At 36.2% G+C, this 21,156-nt stretch overlaps 1 protein-coding gene across 1 annotated transcript in view; it reads left to right on the forward strand.

The window, feature by feature from the left end:
• Positions 1 to 6,209: 6,209 nt before the first annotated feature.
• Positions 6,210 to 21,156, forward strand: part of LOC134749522 (transcription factor HNF-4 homolog) — a 60,806-nt gene continuing 45,859 nt past the window's right edge. The window contains exon 1 of the mRNA XM_063684483.1: positions 6,210 to 6,538. Coding sequence (XP_063540553.1) covers positions 6,442 to 6,538 — 97 coding nt within the window. The 5' untranslated portion in view covers positions 6,210 to 6,441. The remainder of the gene's footprint in view (positions 6,539 to 21,156) is intronic.

Consider the following 21,156-nt stretch of genomic DNA (forward strand, 5'->3'; position numbering starts at 1 on the left):
ACTAAATTTGTTACGAGTTCGCAACGCATGAAGTATGGTTTTGGCAGCTGTAATACTTGTATTGTAAATTTAAACCATAAATTATTGCCGTGCGCTACATAACCGACACCTGTGTGTAGTATACCGTAGACCAAATAGAGAGTTAACTGACGTTTCGTGGACCTTATTGCAAAGACATACGGTGCAATCAAGTGTAATAATATGGGTGCATATAACTTACTCAAAAGTATATCCCATAGTTCTTAATTCGCTGACATAAGAGCTATGGGACATATTTTTGAGTATGATGTGTGCACCCATATTTTTACACTTGATTGTACAAAGATGGTCAATTAAAAAGTCATGGAGACTGTATAAAGGAGCCAAATCTCTATTTATGAAAAGTGTCCATCAAAAAACAGTAATTAGGCGGCGCCACCATACACCGAAATACTATCAAAAACAACCTACGTAATTTGATCGGGTTATTTGTTGCCTTATATGGTTCATGTTATACTCATGTCCCAGAGCCTAACTAGCGCCACCGGAGAGATTAGGAACTATTATTTAAAGCTGAAAGCGGTCACTTTTGCAACAATTCTGCCATAAGAGATTAGCATCCTTTCTTTACCATCCATATAAAAAGTGTTGGTGTTAGTACAGTCACGGAATTTGAAAGTTTGTCACTTTTGAACCTTAAGGCCTCATACGCACGAGAGCTTAAAAAGCGTTGCGTGTGTGACGCACCCATAAGTAAGAGCGAGAAAGCGATATCTCTTTCTCGCTCTTACTTATGGGTGCGTCACACACGCAACGCTTTTTAAGCTCTCGTGCGATGGGGCCTAATGCCATTACATAAATTCGAAACTTCAACTTCCGTGACTGTACATGACTAGATGAAGTTTTAATTACACGCGTTTATATATCACTTATACAGTATAGTATTTTTAATACCACAACGGTTACAGGCATTTCATATTTCTATGGTTACAGGCAAGCGTAAAGGCGCTTTATAGGACAGTGGACGCCGTCATGAGCGTGTTTTCGACACAAAACGTATATAAGGATTTACTGTGACAGTAGTCACAAGGTCACGGCCGACCATAAAATTACGTAAGTACCTATGTATAGCTGATAATTTAGTAAAAGCTGTAGTTACTAATTAAAACCCATTCAGCGCTAATCATGACACATTGTCGTTTTGCATCTACGAAGCATTATCGCTACATAGCGGGAAACTCATCTGTTACGACGTAGCGCTACGTCCGTAGCCTAGCGGTGAATGCGTTAAGGAAGGATCCGAATAGTTGATTCTGGTCCCTAAGATTTTTTTAAAATTGAAGTGGAAAAATAACTGATATAGTTATGTATGTGTTTAATCCTCATTCTACAAACCTACTTATTATCCTGTATTCAATTATGTTAGAGTCCCACTCGCACTTTAACGATTTTAAATCGCAGTGTTTAGCGTTAAGTGAGGCCATATTTTTGAGGCTTGTTTCGTGTTATCAAATCGTTTTATAGTTAGGTAATAACAATAAACGACGTCGGATGTAGCTGTGTCACGATGATAAAAATATCTGCGGCTACAGAAAAACACTGCAGATGCCGTGCTAACTATTTTGAAGATGCACAGTTTCAGATTATTAGGGTTCCGTACCCAAAGGGTAAAAACGGGATCCTATTACTAAGACTCCGCTGTCCGTCTGTCTGTCTGTCACCAGACTATATCTCACGAACCGTGATAGCTAGACAGTTGAAATTTTCACAGATGATGTATTTCTGTTGCCGCTACAACAACAAATACTAAAAAGTACGGAACCCTCGGTGGGCGAGTCCGACTCGCACTTATCCGGTATTTAGCTCGAAGGTGCACCACCACAGAATTGTGTACTTTCGAAGACTTACGTAAGTTTACTGAGAAATGATGTATCACCGTATTGCTCAGCTCAGGGCCATTGTGATGAAGCTTTTCATCAGTCTAGGTAAAGACATTACCGTGACACAGCTTGGAACGTGTCAAATGGAAGATTGGTTTGAAGAGGTGGTGTTCGGTGGCAAAATATTCAATGGTTGGGAAATTAAATAAATATACACAGGTTATCGTCGTGTAGTGCCGACCGTGTCGAAACTCTAACTCTGGGCCATCTTGTTCGTTATGCGACTGTGAAGGCTGTGAAAAAAAAAACGCGTTGCAAAGATAGCCGAAGTTTTGAACACGACTTTTTGGCTGTTAAGGGTCATCTATCAATTACATCACACGTTTAGGGGCAGGGAGGGGAGAAAATGTGAGATGTGGCAGTCACAAACCTTGTGGCGTCACTTTAACTTTATCATCGATTTTAATTATACCTAATTGTATTTTTAATTTTAAGTTTTATCTCAATTTATATTTTAATTTTTTGGCAAGTAAATTGTTTTTATGAATAAAATGATTATGATGATGAAAATTTAAGTCCTATTTAAATTATTTTATTCGCTGTACAGTTTAATAATAATATCAAGTTTTTGGAACGATAATAGGTTTTATTCGTTTAATTTTCTTTCCTAATCAGTTTTGGGTTATAAAATGACTAATATTTCTTAAAATATTCTGATAAAATATTAAGAATACTTAATTCGATTTGCCGATTTCGTTAAAAAAATATGTCGTCACACCAAGGGGGGGGGCAAATGTGACCAAGTGTGACAAGGAGGAGTCAAAAAACTACAAATTCGTATGATGTAATTAATGGATGAAGGTCAATACGTTTGTTTTCAACGCACGCCACTACAAGGGCTTATAACCACGAGCCTCGAAAAATCGAAGTTTAGTCTCTTCCCTCTCTATCACTCTCATACCTATGTGAGAGCGACAGATAGGCATTCAATCAACGTTCGCGGCAGGCCCACAGCGATAAGCGACATAGCACTGACAGAACCTTTTCTTCCGTGGCTAAGGGGTAGGGTTTCCTAAGTTCAGAACAGAACACAGAAGCTAACTTGTAAATAAAAAAGTGTGTGCATGATATAGGCTCGTTTGTTGACCCTTAGGCATAGCACAGTAGCTATATATTTACGTGTTGAATAAGTACCTGTGCACATGTACCGACAATGACAACCCTGTTACCGCTAAAGAAATAAACAAAAATATAAAATTATAAACGTCAGTATTTTAAAAGTTAAACTCCCTTGCACCTTGACTTTAAACAAAGTATTTTACTTACAACTTACAACCTACTTGGTTCGTATGAATTAGTGACATAATTAAAAACGAAAACTAACTCGCTAGGGAGTTATAGGTTTTATTTTTTCACAATCCGTAACTCCCGCGGGAACAATGTACACCTGCATGAAATATAGTTATTTGTTATACAAGGGTGCAAAGTTGTATTTTACCCGCGAGTGTAGAATTGAAACACGAGCAAGCGAAAGGATTCTATAGGTGAACCACGAGCGAAGCGAGTGGTTCTAAAATAGAATCCTGAGCGTAGCGAGTGTTTCAACACACGAGAAGTAAAATACATTTGCGCCCGTGTGTAACACAAAACTTTTCACCTCACTATAGCGAGGAAAGTGCAACATCCACAGGCGTTAGATCATCTTCATCACTGAAATCACTCATTTCTTTACGATATTATAACAGAAAACTCTGGAAGTTGTGTATTTTTACGCGAGTCGGTGAGAAAAGGTTTTTTTTAAGTAAAAGAATTGTTGACAATGTTGACATTTCTGATGTATGTCATAGTCATAGTCATATCATTTATTGCATAAATGTGTTTACATTAGGTCTTATTTATATCTTAGGTTACAACATGCACCCGTTAGGGCATAGCAACATAGTTACTTAAATAATACTTAGTCTAAATTATATTTTATTATATTATATTTTATTTTATGAAATGTCAACGATGCGTTTTGAAATTGCATCGACTCAAATTGTGCGTTCAGAATTATATTTAACATCATTATTTTAAAAACAAACGTTTCTTATGGAATTTTAAGGTTTATGACTTAAAATCATTAAATAAAGCTAAATTTGGTATTTTTTATTAGATTCTCAAACCATTTATTTAATGATAATTAATATCGAACGAACCATTATCATGAGCGTTTTACGTTTTGTTATCTGTCAAGCTACTTAAACACGCTCCATCCAAGGTCAAATTACTTTCCCCACTAGAGGATAAAACGCGTTTTTCCCCGCTTGCATTGAAGGATAAACGACAACTTTACGAGCTAGTGAGGGGAAAAGATCTTTTCCGAGCAAGTGTGATGAAAATATTTAAAATGTCGAGGGGCCTAGGCTTAGAAGGTAGGTTTTAGGGATTTTCATTATTAGTTAAGTTTAGTTTTAGTTGTTTTTTTTTAGGTAGCCAATTATTTATCCCATTGTATTTTTGTAGACCTATAATTCTACATACTTATTATTATGATTATGAATAAATCTTAGGCTCCCTAGCCTTCTTTAATTGGTCGGACTGGCGGGCACCGGCGCGCCCGACCGCCTGCGCGGTGCGCGGCCCGCGGCCGCCCGCCGCGCCGCCCGCGGCCGGGGCGAGGGGCGGCCGGCAGTATGACAGATGCAACACACAATACTAACTGTTTTAACTATTAAAATTTGATTAATATGAAAGTTTCTTTTTTTTCTCGCAAGTGTGTTGAAAAACGTCGTATGAAACGCGTGTGCATTGGTCATTACACACATCGGCTTTCTTATTGCGCGCTCGCTTGCAGCTCGCGCGCACAATATCGCCTCGTGTGTAATGGCCAACTTAGCACACTTGTATCATAATGTACTATTAGTTTTGATTCTCGGTGACAAGTTGATAATTGGTACAAGGTTAATAAAACTCATATCTCACAAAGGAATTTGAAATTCATTTGTAAAAATTAATAAAAATAAGAAGTTAATCAACTATGCTTTATATGACATCCGCTTAGTATGACGTATTTGTCACTTCCCTTCGATGTAATTATAAGCGGATTCTACTTTATACATTATTATGTATTATCCTTGCGGAGAGATAATTTATCGGTGTTTGCTTATCTCATAAAAATCATACCTACATCGCTTTAATAACGTTATCGAATCGACACGTGACTTAACCATGTATTTTCAACAACAACCTCTAATCGCATGGCTCGCATAGGTACATAAAAGGCATTTAAACTAAACCTCTTTATTCGTCATACATATTAAACTTATGCACGATATATTTTTCTACAAGTTTCTATTTGACACGTGCTGTCTCCTCCATAAGAGCTTTACTCGACTCGAGTCATCCTCATCTCTACAAAGGCGCTCTGTTCTAACTAGGTAGAGCTTCTGTTCGACACCCGTTATTTCTTTTCTGCGAAGAAGCTCTATTCGACACGTGCTTTGGCTCTTTAACTTTTTTTCAAGCGTTATTTATCTTCTACGAAGAAGAACGGCGCGAAGCCAGCATACAACTAATATAGAAGAGTGATAGAGAGACACAAAGCATATCGTTATCGTAACTCAAACGATTGTCACCTTGGTTAGGCACCCTGCATTTGCCCTGCATCCAACACGATTCACCATTTTCTTGTCGTTCAACAGGGGTATTATGGTACTATCGAGCTGATCTGATGATTGAGACAGGAGGTGGTCATAGGAACTCTTTGATAAAACAACGCAACCTAATAAAATTGTGTTCTAATTGTGTGTGGAAAGAAAAGTACAGTCAGAGATAAAAGCTTGTTCCAAAAATTAAATTTTTGCTAAACAATTATTTATTATGCTTTTAATTGAAGGCATTAAAGTACATATATACCTATCTATTTAAAAAAAATTGTTTAGATTGGATAAATGTAGTACCTAGCCTACAAGACCCACTAAAATTATTTAGACATTTATAATAGACTGTATGTTGTAAGTAGGCTTGCTTATCTTTTATTTTTTATTTACTGATCTTTTAGAATGTAGATAATGTTATTTATTGCCATCGCTCTCATAAACCAAGGTAGAATTATCGATGGAGTCGTTATATTTAATAAGGTATCATAAATTAAACCGATAACTGTTTAATTTGGCGAGTAATACCCCTAGCATTAGCGTGAATTATTAGGTTGTCTCCCCACGATGATCCATCGACACGTGACTCGTAAGGGACACCGGTTAGCTAACAGTTAAACTGCATCCAAATAATTCCATATTATTTATAGTGGGCGAATCAGCTGACGCGCGGCGGCAGAGCGCGAACCGCGGCCGCGCGCACCGCACCGACCGGCACTGCGCGGACGCGGACCTTATCGTGGCCACACGTGAACCGTTGTCGGCGCCGCGCGCGAGCTAATGCCGCGATTAATTACGAGACTCGCAGCCGAACGACACGCCGCGCTTTAAACAGTGATATATTGTGATGTAAATAATCCAATTATGTAACATAAATATTTGGTAGTGTTCCGTTCGATACGAGTGCGTGTAAAGGTTTGAGGGTGGCCGAGTGGGAGGTGACGATGAGGAGCGACGTCATGGTGCCCAGCGAGCTGGAGGGGACGGACTACCTGCTCTCCTCCACCATGCGGCTCGAGGACAGCTTTCTGCAAATACTCGGTGAGACAACATTGACCTTGCGAGACGAGTTTATACATGCCGATGCTAATGGAATTTTAAATTACTGTGCATCTATGAGAAGCACTAGCCGCCTGACGACCCGGTTTCAAAATTTGCCAGCTTAAATTTAACTCTGTCAGGTTGACAAAGAGTCAAAAGTTATTTGAGGCCTAATGTACTACTTGTAGGACGCGGGTCGTAAGGAGGCTAGAATCGTCGTTAAGATATACATTAGAGTTTTGAATGATTCAGGATTCAGGCTATAGACCAAGATTAAATAAGCTCATAAATAATACAAAAGGTAATCACGGTCTATATCCCGGTGAATATAAGTCTAGTGAAGATATACATTAGTACGATTTCTAGGTAGGTATGTATACTAGTGTTAAGTAACAGTGGTAGCGCCAACATTATAAGCTATAAAGACACAGCTTTTTTTTTATTCAATAGTAAATTTGGCTTTCGTTATAGTGTTTAAATTAATTGCGAATACATGCATGATTATTAACAGCTATTAGGCTAGGCCATACACTGAAAGCAAAACAAAAAAATCCCCTCATGTACCGGGTTGAATTTCTGGTTGTGACTTGGGAGTGTCCCTCCCTACATCACCCAAAACTGGTCCCGACATAGTTTACGGTACCTATATAATATAGTATCAAAATTGTGGATAATTTGTTTAAAAAAAAAAGACATGTGAACACTAAATCTGTGCGTAACCTAACTACAAAATTAAGGAAGACAGAAAGTAAAAACCCATAGATACTAATCGGTTCTTTTCTTACTGACCGCAATAATTAACACTGCACCCCAAAATTTTAACGGTGCATCGTGCATCCAACTTGTTTAACTGGTAGTCAAGTGCAGTTACACGTGATTTACCCAGAAACAAGTAAAAACGACATCGTGTCGATTTATTTGGTCTCAGTTTTCCAGCAAGAAATTGGCAAAAAGTACCTGTAGTTTAGCCTGTACATCTACACCCTCACCGATAATTTCATGCGTCACATTGCGTCATATTTGGCCGCAATAAAGTATCTAAAATTGCATGCGATTTGTTGCAAGGTCCTTAAAGAGCTTAAAACAACGTATACATTTCTGTAACAGGACTGCATCCTACTTAGAAATATGAAAGAATAATTTTACAATTGCCGATCTGGGAGTCTGAAACCGCGATCGTGAGTTGGCTTGGCTTTTCCGACCTTGCTTGAGCTTCTGCATTTCATGGTTCGAGGATCACATGTTCGTCTCGGTAGTTAAACATGTATAATTTTAGACGACTAACTAATTAAAACGTAGGTAACCTAAGACTATGTAGACATGCATTGCAATTAAACATAGAACTGCAGATTAATTTAGTCTAAATTTTATGGTGTTTTTTTTTTATTAACAATTTCAACAGACTTTATTGCTTCATGGGCCCGATGGCAGTCGCTTTCGTAAAAACTATAGTGCCTAAGCCAATTCTTAGGATTAGTTGCCAAGCGGATCCCATCACCCCAGGCTCCCATGAGCCGTGGCAAAAAACTGGAACAATGCAAGGAAGATGATGATAACATTCATGACCTACTCGAATTAATAAAAAAACTATTCGTGCAGACTTCTCTGTAGTAAATAGTCCCCTTGAGAACTGTCCATCACATATTAATTATGTTGTGATGCACTATCATAGAACCTAACAACTAGAATTGCAGCAATTGCCTAACGAGGTGGCCTAGCTCGCCGGTCGTGTACTAAATTAAACCTTAATTACTCGTCCAAAGGTTCAAAATGTGTTATTGATAGAAATCTATATAGGAGGTTGGGAATTTTAATCATCTATTATGGACTCTGATTACTAGCCTCCATAGGAGCGTCTGTTATTACGCGAATAAAGTTAAAGCATTTTTATAACTTAAATTAAATTGGCTACTTATCATACCCCGGGGTTTTGGGTGCGGGAATGTTTTACACTAGCCAAACGCCAAACCATGTTAAAAACTGTAAAAACTATTTTTGCAATGTTTGGAACTTACTACCTTTTTTTAATTCATCGTTTGGTAAATATTTTACAATAAACAGTTATAAATGCACGAAATCGAATCCGCATATTCCGCATCCAAAACCCCAGGGTACGCTAATTAGCTAATTACTTAGCTAGAGGCCTATTGCACTGCATGGCAATGTCATGGCCGAACGGTCAAATTTAGCTTTTCGTTAAATAGGTAGGTACTTATATTATGTAATCGATCGATCGCGTTGAAATCTTTTGACGGGCCTAATAAATTGCTCTTTCATACACTAAACTTGACGTAGACTTAAAATAATAATATGTAAGGACCACTTGCACCATTCACTAACCCGGGGTTAACCGGTTAAACCTTTAGTTACCATGAGTACTAGTACAATTTGACACTGGGTTAGTGCTTTAACCGGTTAGTGGGATGGTGCAAGTGGCGCTAAGAGTCCAAGAGACAAACATTAATGGCAGTCCTTTTAACTGAACTACAGCGAAGCCAAAAGAAAGAGTTAAATTATGTTTTTTGAATACGTATCTATATACAATGCAATATACATTGTATATTTTGGATGTATTTTCTACGGTAGGGTCAGGTGGGGTAAATATAAGACACGGGTAAGTCGGCAAAAAATAAGAATACATTTTTAACACTCAAAAACTTATTTTTTAATACAGTTGCTCAAAAAGTGCTACTTTACGTAGCTGTTTAGCGTGCGGAAAGTTGGTTTTCGCGAACTAGTGCTTTTTACTTTCCAATTTTTTTTAATTTATTCTTGTTCCAATTCATGACTACTTATTGGTAGGAGTGTTAATATTAGTTTCCTTTAAACGTCGTAATCAACATAAAAACCTACTGTTAATGCATATTTTATTACTTACCTCTTCATCATTATAATACGTCTATTTTAAAAACCGTTCTTAATAAGTTGTCTGAATGGAACGGAACGCCTGTGTCAAAGAAGAGACGTTTTTTCTTTCTGCTTTAAGTTTCCAAAGGCAACATTCGATATTGTTTTTATAAATATACGATACACAAATAATCGTAATTAACGATATTTGGGTAATAATAGTAAATGTTTTATATTTACAATTGTTTCTGTCTTATAGAAAATGCATTTAAAAAAAAACTTTCATTGAAGTGGGTTCAGCGGGTCAATGATGTCACAGAATTAATAATATAAAAGTTTCGAATTCCTTACTTGTTGTTTTTCTTATTTTTTCGCAACTGTATTAAAAAACGTCGTTCGATACACGTGCGGAAATGTTATTTTTCACTCGCCCCGAGTCTTGCCACGAGCCGTAGGCGAGTGGCAAGATATTTCGGTACTCGTGAAGTAATGACATACTTTCCGCACTAGCATCGAAATGTACTATTACTTCATTCCTATTCCATTTGAAAAGTCGAAGAAGAAGAAGCCTTGTGTAGACTTCTTTTAAAATGGAATAGGAATGATATATAATACGTTTTTTAGTGTCTTATTTTTACCCGTGTCTCATATTTACCCCACCTGACCCGTCGACAATAGGTACTGAGCCTGAAAAAAATATGCATCAAATTGTGTAATTTACTTCTAGTAGGTAGAGTCGCTAATTTCGCGATTTTTCTGTGTCACAGTAGGTAAAGTGTATCCCACCAAAAACATTTTCATGTAAAATGTTGCCAAGACGACCATAATATATGGCTCGCATTGTTAAAATTTATCAGATCTCATGTAGAGCCAAGCTTCTATCTCTACACGCCCTAACTCTACAAGCTTTGGCTTCAAACGAAGAATATTGTATAACAGAAAAGTAATAAGTGAAAAGTAGTTAGAAGCTTGGCTCTACATGATATCTGATAACTTTATGACAATGCGAGCCATATGGTCGTCTTGGCAACATTTTACATGAAAATGTTATTGGTGGGATTTTACTACTTGTTGTAGGTTATTTATGACAATCTTTCATCCCCTAATTTAAAGGAAGGGGGTGATTTAATAAAAATCCTGAAATACGTATATTTTATTATTTATAATAAGGAGTCCCTATATCAATTTTCAGACCTCTAGCATCAAAACTTGCGGAAGTCTCATACAAACTTCCATCCCCTAGTTTCAGGGGTTGGGGGGTAAAAATCCCATCTTTTAGGATTTTTTTGTTGTTTGTATCGTAATACTAGCTTACATACCAAATTTCAGCTTTCTAGGACTTCAGGAAGTATCCTAAGAATTTTGATGATCATCAGTGAGTGAGTGTCGAAATCGGGGTATTTTAAAATCTGAAGAGATATCCCGAGAATTTTGTTTATTATCGAAACCCAAGTTATGAGGGTTAAAAAAAATGACGAAGCGCTTTGAGAAAAGGTAGGTAGTGCCCTTGCGCTTCGCTTGCCTCGTCTTGGCGGGGGCACTACCGTGCCCCCAGATTATTTAATTGACCTTCAACCCTTCAAGAAAAGAGCGAAGTTACGCCCATCTTAAAGGCCGGCAACGCACTTACAATCCCTCCGGTGTTGGGTGTCCATAGGCGACGGTAATCGCTTACCATCAGGCGATCCGTTTTCCCGAAATTAGTAAAATATATTCAATAAGTAAGAAAAATATTAACTACGTATTATTGACTAAGTAGATATTAGATTAATTTTTGTTTTCTTGGTTTACCTAACGAATTTAATAATTTGCATTCAATTTAACCTCTTTAAATGCACTTACAATGAGAGTAGAGGGGGCAGCAGTGGATAGGCTGCTGGCCGGTGATTAAATGATGGTAACGATGACGATATTATTGCTAGGTAGATTAGTTAAATATATTTTTTACCGTGCACTTTAATTTTTTATTTAGATTCGATTGTGCTTAGCGTAGGTATAGGATAGTTGCGATTTTATATTGATCGTTTTGCAACTCGCGCTTAAATTACATACATAATTATAAAAACGCGAAGTCCATGATAACAGACGATTAAAACACGACCACCATAGGCCGGTAAGTGTTGTAAAAATTGATAATTTATATTACGTTGCTTATCAATCGACTGTCTCAACCTTGTAATGTGTAGGATTAAACTGGTATTACTTCAGATGTTTTCGATGCCGTATGTTGTCGGCAATCAATAAACAGATTAACTAAAAAAATACCAACCAAGTAACCATCAAAAAAATTATAAATCTTGTCTTGCATAATGTTGCTGTAAACAATTTGCGATTACGTTTATGAAAAGTAGGTACGTAACGTACATAGTACATACGAGTATTTTTTTACTGTCAGATTTTACAAAAAATAAAAACTAGTCACCGATAGCTACCTATTTTGTATACGAATACGCGAGAGTAGGTATTACAGTTCTGCGCAATATAATAGCAGTCAATAGGAAAATGAAAATTAGGGGAAAACTATAACTTTAACGGATTTTTTTATAATTCTTCTGCATTACTTGACATTGTTTCAAAATTAACTGTAATATTTACTTAAAAGGACTTCCGGTTCGAGCGCCATCTTGATAGTTAGCATCGTGATTAATTACTTTGTTTTTTGCTTATTAATATTGTTTAAAGTGTAATATCGATAGCTTATTATACAGTAAACTAATGTGGTAGTGTGCAGTGAATGGAGAATTAATTTTGAAGCGCGTTTAACCACCATCTTGGAGTCAACGGCCGGTAGTCCACGTGCTTCTTGTAAAGACTAGCTATCGATTTACAAGAGCTAACAAATCACCGTACACTGTCTTGTACAACCGTACAATTTTTGTCGTTTGTAAACCTCTCAATACCTTGATACTGGCGAAATAGTCCCACTGGGCTGAAGCCATAATTTTAAAAGAAGAAGAAGAAGAAGATTTACTTAAAAAATATTGGAAGTGAAAAAAATATGAAAATCGGCTTTTTTACTAAATACCTCGCGGAAATTCTTATACAAACGTAACAACGTACGAAAAAAGTACAATTGTGTACTATAATTGTAATTTAGTATCTTGCCTATTATTTGCAATCATCTAAATCCATATCATCCAGAAAAAAAAACTTTTCTATAAGACGATCTTCGTGGCAGAGTTACTCACGGATCTCGCATAACAGCATAGCTCAAGACTTGATGAGGAACAGGAGAGTTGCGTTAAGTGTCGCACTCCAAAAATATAAAAGTTAATTTCCGTCCATCATCAAAAATAGAGGAATACTGTGCAAGAACCAGGCCGTTAAATTGTTTACCAAACTACCTGTAGAACTAAAAACAATCTCAAGAAGATATCTTTAAACACAAATTAATAAGTTTTTATTGAGAGGGTGTTTTTATACTGTGGATGAAGTGTTCGATTACGTATGTTTAGTCTTAAGTGTTGATTTACTTGTTTTTGTTTAGTTTTAAGTTTAAGTGTGTTGTCTAGTTGTATATTTGATAAGTTCTTTTTGTTTTTCCCTCTCTTAGTGTATTTTTAAACACAATCCTGTATTGTTCATTTATTTATTTTGTTTTATTTTTTACTGTGAAACCAATAGACATTTTATACACATACACATAGTACACAAGTCAGTATTAACATATCACAGTAGTCCATCGTTCGGACTTTTTTGGTGATTTTTAAACAAATACTTGGTTTTGTTTGTTTGCTCTAAATGATATGCCGCCCATGACAAACCAAGTAGTCGGTCAAAAATCAACAACAGTCCGAATGATGGACTACTAGTACACTCTGCCTCGAAGATCGTCTTATTTTTTTATTTCTAAATTACAATTATAGTAGGTAGACAATTGTATTTTTTCGTAGGTAGCTAGGTAGTTACGTTTCTATAAGAATTTCCGCGAGGTAGTAAAAAAACCGATTTTCATGATATTTTTTTACTTCCAACAATATTTAAGTAAAGGTACACAAGGGTTAAGGCCGTTCCATCGGTTTGCCGCTGTCACTGTCACATTTTGCAAGAAAGAACGGGAAAGATCATACGCGCCAAGTGTCAATTTTGATCGAATTTTGCCAATTTTTTTTATTTTAAAAACGTTACCTTACAATATCGAAATTCGAAAGCTATGAAATTACTATTTAAGTTAAGATTATTTTTTCTCCTTTTTTTGTTTATAGTATCACATAATAAATAACCGAGTAAAGTAGGATTAAAAGTCCGAGTTAGAGGTTACTTTGGGAATTAATTGTATCGAGCGAAGTGTCATACATAATTCGTGTATCGGAAGCTATGTTGTTAAAGATAATATAGTCAAGAACTACATATATTTTTTCTACGTCTACAAATATCAACGCCTCTTAGAAAAACATGATCATATAAGGGGATTTTTCGCCTTCTGGCTCAGGAAACCGCCTAAATTTTGGAAAAATGTCAAGTAATGCAGAAGAATTATAAAAAAAGGTCCAATAAGTATAATTATTCTAAAGTTATAGTTTTCCCCTTTTTTTTAAATAATTTCCCCTAATTTTCATTTTCGTATTTGACTGCTATTATATTGCACACAACTGTATAGGTATGTATGTTCAATATTTTTTTTCATAAGTTAAGATAAATAAAGAACGTGTAATATTTGTCGAAGAATGGCGAGCCATACTTAGTGTAGGGTTCCGTAGTTGGGAAACTTTTACGTAACTACACTGTCACAATAGGCTGACTTAAAAGGGGGCTTTTTTGTACTAAGTCCTAAAAGGGTTCCGTTATCCGTACCTTAAAAGGAAAGAACGGAAACCTTATAGGATCACTTTGTTGTCTGTCCGTCCGTCTGTCTGTCCAGACCCTTTATCTCGGGAACGCGTGGAGGTATCGAGTTGAAATTTAAACCATAATAATATGCTCAGGTCTACGGTTCCTTGAAGCTATGAAAAAATCAAACTTATGAAGCAACGTAAAAAAAAAGATACGGCCGTTTGTCGCAAAGCAAAAGACATATATTTTGACACTCAATGGAATCAAAATTCATAGGGTACTTCCCGTTGACCTAGAACTACGAAATTTGGCAAGTAATATCTTATTTTTTTTTTATTTTTTTAAACTTTATTGCACAAGCAAAGAAAAATGTACAAATGGCGGACTTAATGCCAAAAGGCATTCTCTACCAGTCAACCATTAGGTCAAACAGAGACATAAATGTTGGTGCAGGATAGATTCATAAATTATAACGAGAAATAGAACCAAAAAAATTCAAATATTATGTATATATATATATAAACATAATAACGTAAACTAACAAAATTATGATTAAATACTAATACTTATATGATATACAAAAGATAAACTAATACATATTAGTACATACAAGATGGAGAACATTATTTAAATTCTTCTGACAGAAGATGCTAATATCTTCTTATACTACAAATACGGGATAAATCTCAAAACTCTAAATTTGGAAAACAAGGTTAAATTTGTACGGAACCCTCGGTGGGCGAGTCCGACTCGAACTTGTCCGGTTTTTTATAGAGGAAATCAACAAGCCAAGGAAGGATCATTGCAGCACTTAGGTAATTACATCGTTTTACTACGAAGGAAGGACTTTTCAAGTCAAAAACGGCTTTCAATTTTCAAAAATAGTTTTCAATAATATTAATTTACTTTTACTTTATGTAAGTTATGTATTTTATTCATAAGAACTTCATCGACACCCCTCACCATATAGTTGAGTGCTTTGAGTGTTGAGGACATGGGGAAATTTGTTTTGCATTGACATTTAGGACCACGACCCCAAACCTCAAAATAACCCAAGTACATAGGTAACTAACGATCACTGAGCAGTGAGCTAAGTCGCGAATAGACAGACGGACTTAGCGAAAAAAGTCGATTACGGATCCCTAAAAATGGTGATTGCAGTCATAACAAAGTATTGATATTATTTACCTTCCCGGATGTCCTAATCGACACTATAATATCCACGAAAACGACAGATAAATTATCAACAAGTAGATAGGTATGTAGTTAACGTCTTGTCGTTGTGAGTGTATAGAACTCACTTTTAAAATGGTACTATAATATAAATTATTGCAGTTTTAGGTAATAAGTAAAATTTCCTATTGGCGGCCACGAAACCTAAAATACCTTAGTTATTCTGACTGTTGAAGTCTGTCAAACAAAATGTACCTTACTTTGTATAGTAAGGTCTAATCTGTTAAACAAAAGCCTTTGTTTATTTTATGGAGAGGCTCCTTTGGCGCGTGCCAAAGCAAACATGTCGTTAAATAGCAACTATCGTGATAGTATTAAGGTTCAAATTTATGTGTAGCTCATTCTGAAATAACGCGACTTTGGGTAATGTAGGACGTTCGGTCGCCTGTGTGGCGTGTCAGATAAATGTTACTTGAATTTGAACCATATAAATAGGACAGTAAAAATAAACTTATATTGACCGGGATATAGACCGTGATTACATTTGAATGAGGGTAGACAGAGCGCTGTCTACACAACTTTGACACCCACCCGCTATCTTCAGTCACCCGTGAACATGATGCATGTAACTGCGTCGAAATATCGGGAGCTCACAAATAATACAAAAGGTAATCACGGTCTATATCCCGGTCAATATAAGTCTAGTGAAACTAACCGTGAATCATTCAAAACTCTAACAGTAAAAATAAGTTTGTTCCGGTTTGTTTTCCCGCGGTGGTATTAACCGCTGCACAAAAGAAACAAAGGTTTTAGTTTAACAGATTAGGGTCTGAGGCGTAAAAATCATTTGAGAAAATTCATACTATACCTACCTTTGAAAAGGATCCCGAAAGTTGACATTTCGCCCACGCCGCGCGTTGTCGTCCCTACTACTACTACTACTGCTGTGGCGCGACGACCCGAAGTGGATCTTGGCCTCCGACACCAAGGACCGCCATGCTACTCTGTCCAAAGCCGTTTCTGTCCAGTCGAAGGCGCCGAGTTCCCCTAATAAAAATAAATATTTGAGGTTCCAATTCGCATACAAAATGTTAGACAACCAGAATATGGTTGTCTAACATTTTGTAAGTTGTTAAGAAACGTTATAAACAAGACCTATTTCATAATTGCCTATTATCTGGTTGGAAAGTGACCTTAAAGACGCTTCTCTTTGTTCACTATAGTCACAACAATTTTATTTTTTGTACTTATTCGGTGTGTGTGTAAAATCGAGGTGAAGAGTTTATCTAAATTTAAATGTTAAGTATTATAATTTATTTCTAGCTACTTTGCTTATGACACGTGTCATAAATAGGCAGAAAACCCAAAATTATATTATCTTCCCGCTCTACACCCAAATGAGAATAGGTATTAAAGACTAATTTCTGGTGATCGCCCAGAACCTTTCTAACATAGTTCACGGGTGTTTCAAAGTTGGTATTTTTATGTATTTTACCAATATTCTTAATTTTCAGGAATGAAAAATATTACAGATGATGACTTAAAATTGATAGACCGGCCTAAAAACCTTGTTTTGCTTTAAAAGAAAAATACAGGGAATTACTTAAACTATTTTTATATTTTTGTTGGTACGTGTTTGCTTTTTAATCTGCAAAGGAATATTAAAGGACTGTATTGAAATGCTAAAGACCTATTATAATATTCATGAACGGTCTAAAGTAAAACAATATAGGTTGCGACCCCCAGCGCCGGTCGTATTCGTTCATTACCCGCCCTCTGACAATTTTCTCTTTCTAACGTCAAACCAATTTTGTTATCCTTTCCTAAACTGCTAATTAACAATTTAATAAAAAAAAGAAAAGCGAATACGTAATCCACTGCCTCATTATTATTATTATAATACCACGTCGATGGCAAACAAGCATACGGCCCGCCTGATGGTAAGCAGTCACCGTAGCTTATGGACGCCTGCAACACCAGAGATATTACATGCGCGTTGCCGACCCTTTAAAAACCTGTACACTCCTTTTTTGAAGAACCCCATACTGTAGCCCCTCGGGAAAACCTCGGCAGCTCGGGAGCTCATTCCACAGCCGAATTTGAGATACTAACGTATTAGGTACCCTTCTGCATAATTAGGTTAGGTTCTTTCAGGTAAAAAAGTTTTCGAAATAATGAAAAAAAGAAAACTTGAAATGGAAAAATCGAAGTTAGTAAAGCGAGAGCCCGAGACCTAGGCTATCCTATCCCGTACCGGAGTCGGGAATTAAAGTCTCGTCCGAGGCAGTGGATTATTGTCACTGCACTGCATATGCACTTTAGTGTCAAGTAGTAAATAAAGATTTTCCGCAAATTAATAGTACTTTCTTACGCTTCGCCACATATAACAACAATACTAGCTAGCCCTAGTATGTTGATGTTACATTACATTTAAACACCTTACATTATTGTCCTGCCTGAGTTTCAGTACGTATCCATGCGAGAAAACAAACATTAACTTATCAAAGTCAACGTCACAAACCGCTATTATCAGATAACAAGTGGGAAACGTACTGTGTATCTTCGCAGATTACTGCCAAATAATTTGCTACGTTTAAAATCGATAGGTAGGTAGTTTACTGAAGCACAGCTGTGTAAGAGTGGACACTTAAATGGTCAAGTAGTTAGTATTAGAATAATAGTGTAAGCCGTTCGAATTAAAAAACCACAAATCGATGTACAGGTTAGCTGTTTGGCACACGCATACTAGAGGTTAAAACAAAATTTTTGACCCGCAGTTCCTAAACAAAATTCCCGGGGGAAACCTATCGTGTGTGGTATCATACGAAAGGGCTTTTTGAGGCGATTCTAAAAATATATCACATTACATTTCGGCCATTTTATTCCATAAAAAAAAAACATTTTGCCACCCCCCCGGGAATTTTTTGCGGTTTTTCTTTGTAATTGGTGTCGAGCGGCTTCCGCTAGAAGCAAGATGACGGTATTCAATCATTTCAATCTGCACAGGAGTTACAGGACTGACGGCACCTGGGGCGGTGCGTACTGCGTACGTTGATTGTATGGTAACTTGTAAAATTTTCACTCGACTACTAGTCTGCGTACAAATGTATCGATATTCATCATATATTCATGCATGCAATACATCTCGTGGATAAGAAAATTCTTAATAATTAATAAATGAAAATAAAGTTAAAAATTTGATAAAGACACTATATTTTACTTATTTTATTGAACAATTAAACTAATAAACTTAAAAAAGAATTCACAGATTATCACGGAAAATAAATTCTACTTTTAACAAATAATAATCTCTACTATAGTTGACAAATAATAAGTATCCTCAATTCGGAACGTATCTTAGTTTTTTTTTTACAAAAAAAGGCAATTGAAGTGTCAATTGATCTTCGTTATTTCCATATTATTTTACTGAAATTTACTTCATTTTGTTTTTGTGTTTAATTGCTTTAATTAAACTTAATTGCTAGAATCGACTGATAGTCTACCGATTTTTGCGTGGAAGGGGCACGTCAAATGTATACGTAACGTAAAAATAGCCATGTCAGATTAAACGTCAGTCCATACATTGGGTATGACCATTGGCCGCCTATTTTCGACAAAGGGGAACGCCTGTTAATGGCTACTCCGTTTGGTTAAATTATATCCTCTAAGTTTGTGTTGTATCAGTCGATCTTATGAAAACTGAGTGAATAAGTGATGAAGAAGGATTACATTTTTCAAGTTATCTAATATGTTCTCACTGCTGAGGTGAAAAGTTGTGTGCTTTTGAGTCCCTCACTAAGCTCAAGATTATAGATTGTAGAATATTTCGCTTGCACGGGACTCAAAATAAGCACTCGAAGAAATATCAAACTTTGCTCTCTTGTTGTACAAATAACTGTTGTCCATCAGTACACCTGCCTGCATGAAATAAGGTATTTTTCGAGCAAGTGTGATGCAAAGATAATAATAATTATGTAATAGTTCCAAACAATTCTTAATAAATCACAGGCTATTCTTCTTTTTTAAAACCTTCTAAATCATAGTGTTTTTTTCGTTAACATTTTCATTTACAGATACAATACTTATATAAACTGATTCAAAACTTAATACCTATTGTAGAGGTGATTTCACGGTGATTTCCACTTGAAGATCGTAATAAAGAATATTGTTTTCGTTTTCCATATAAAATCGGAGTAACATTACTTAAATTATCTCGGGTCACGGACAAGGTCAAGACTGAATTTCTTATAAATCTTTCTTAATATTAAACAATCAACCTTATTTCTATAAACCGAAGGTTGATATCGTCCAACAAACACATGTGAAACATAAGACCGAGTCGCGGTTTTGTTTTTCTTTTGGCACTGAAACGCATTTGGATCTGATCGCCCTTGAGAAGTTAGGATCGGTCAGGTCACAAGAGGAATGACATTTGGCTGAATGTGACATATCTATATTATTTTGTTGCGTTTGCATGAACTTATTTTTTAATTATGAGTGTTTCGGCCTGAGTGAATATAAATACTTTTACAAGATAAGGTCCCTTTTTATAGTTTTTCGTAAAAAAATCTTAAACGGTGGCCCGTAGCAAGAAATGTTCTATTACATAATCTACATAATTTATTCTACAAAAAAAGTTTAGTACACTTTTTCGCTAGGATCAATATTCCAATAGTTATTTTCAATACAAGTGCGGAAAAGAGGAAATTCAAAATGAGTGGCGATAAATTAAAACACGACCACATGGAGTGTTTTAAATCGACACGAGTTGCGAATTACCTATTCGCACGTGTATCGAACAACGGTTTAGTACATATTTTACAGTACGGTTTACAGTAAAATATTTTACAGTACATATGGTGCTACTTTCTCGCACTAGTGCGTAAAGTGCACTTTTCGTGCATATGTAGAAAGTTTAAAGGGCCATATGTACTGTAAAAACGTTGTTCGATACACGTGCGAAAAGCTAATTCGCAACTCGTGTCGATTAAAAACACTCCCTGCGGTCGTGTTTAAAGGGGCCCACTGACTATCAGTCCGCCGGACGATATCGGCCTGTCAGTTAGAACAAAAATTTGACAGTTCCGAACAACTGACAGACCGATATCGTCCGGCGGACTGATAGTCAGTGGGCCCCTTTAATTTATCGCCACTCGTTTCGAATTTCCTCTTTTCCGCACTTGTATCGAAAATAACTATTAAAGTGGGATAGTTACTTATAATTTGTTATGTCGTTTGTTTTTAGTTTTCCTAAATAACTCATAAAGCAAAAAATTGTCTTGTGTGTAAATAATCTATATAAAATTTCCTACAAAATAGATATACAGGGTATCGCAAAAATACCACATCAAACTGACACTGGTGGTATAGGACACCGTTTAAGAATTATTTACGAAAAACTATTAAATGGGACCTTTAAACCGTACATTGCGTGAGGTGTGCAATAATAGTTATTTGTGCAACAAGAGAGGAAAGTTGGTTTTTCTTGCGAGTGTTTATTTTGAGTCCCGAGAAAGCGAACGATTCTATAATTGAATCACGAGCGAAGCGACTCGCTACGCTAAAGATTCTAACTTAGAATCACTCGCTTCGCTCGTGATTCAATTATAGAATCATTCGCTTTCTCGGGACTCAAAAACACGAGATGTAAAATAACTTTGCTCTCGTGTTGCACACATAATTTTTCACCTCAGTAGTGAGAACATATTAAAGGTTAAAATGTATTTCGAGTTACACAGAATAAAAATGTAATAATAGTATGAAGTGGCAGTTCATGGCCTTCACTAAATTAAAAAGCTACTTTGTTTCACTCCCTGGAGTGAGGA

The sequence above is a fragment of the Cydia strobilella genome, chromosome 18 (genome assembly GCF_947568885.1).
Source record: "Cydia strobilella chromosome 18, ilCydStro3.1, whole genome shotgun sequence".
Lineage (NCBI taxonomy): Eukaryota > Metazoa > Arthropoda > Insecta > Lepidoptera > Tortricidae > Cydia > Cydia strobilella.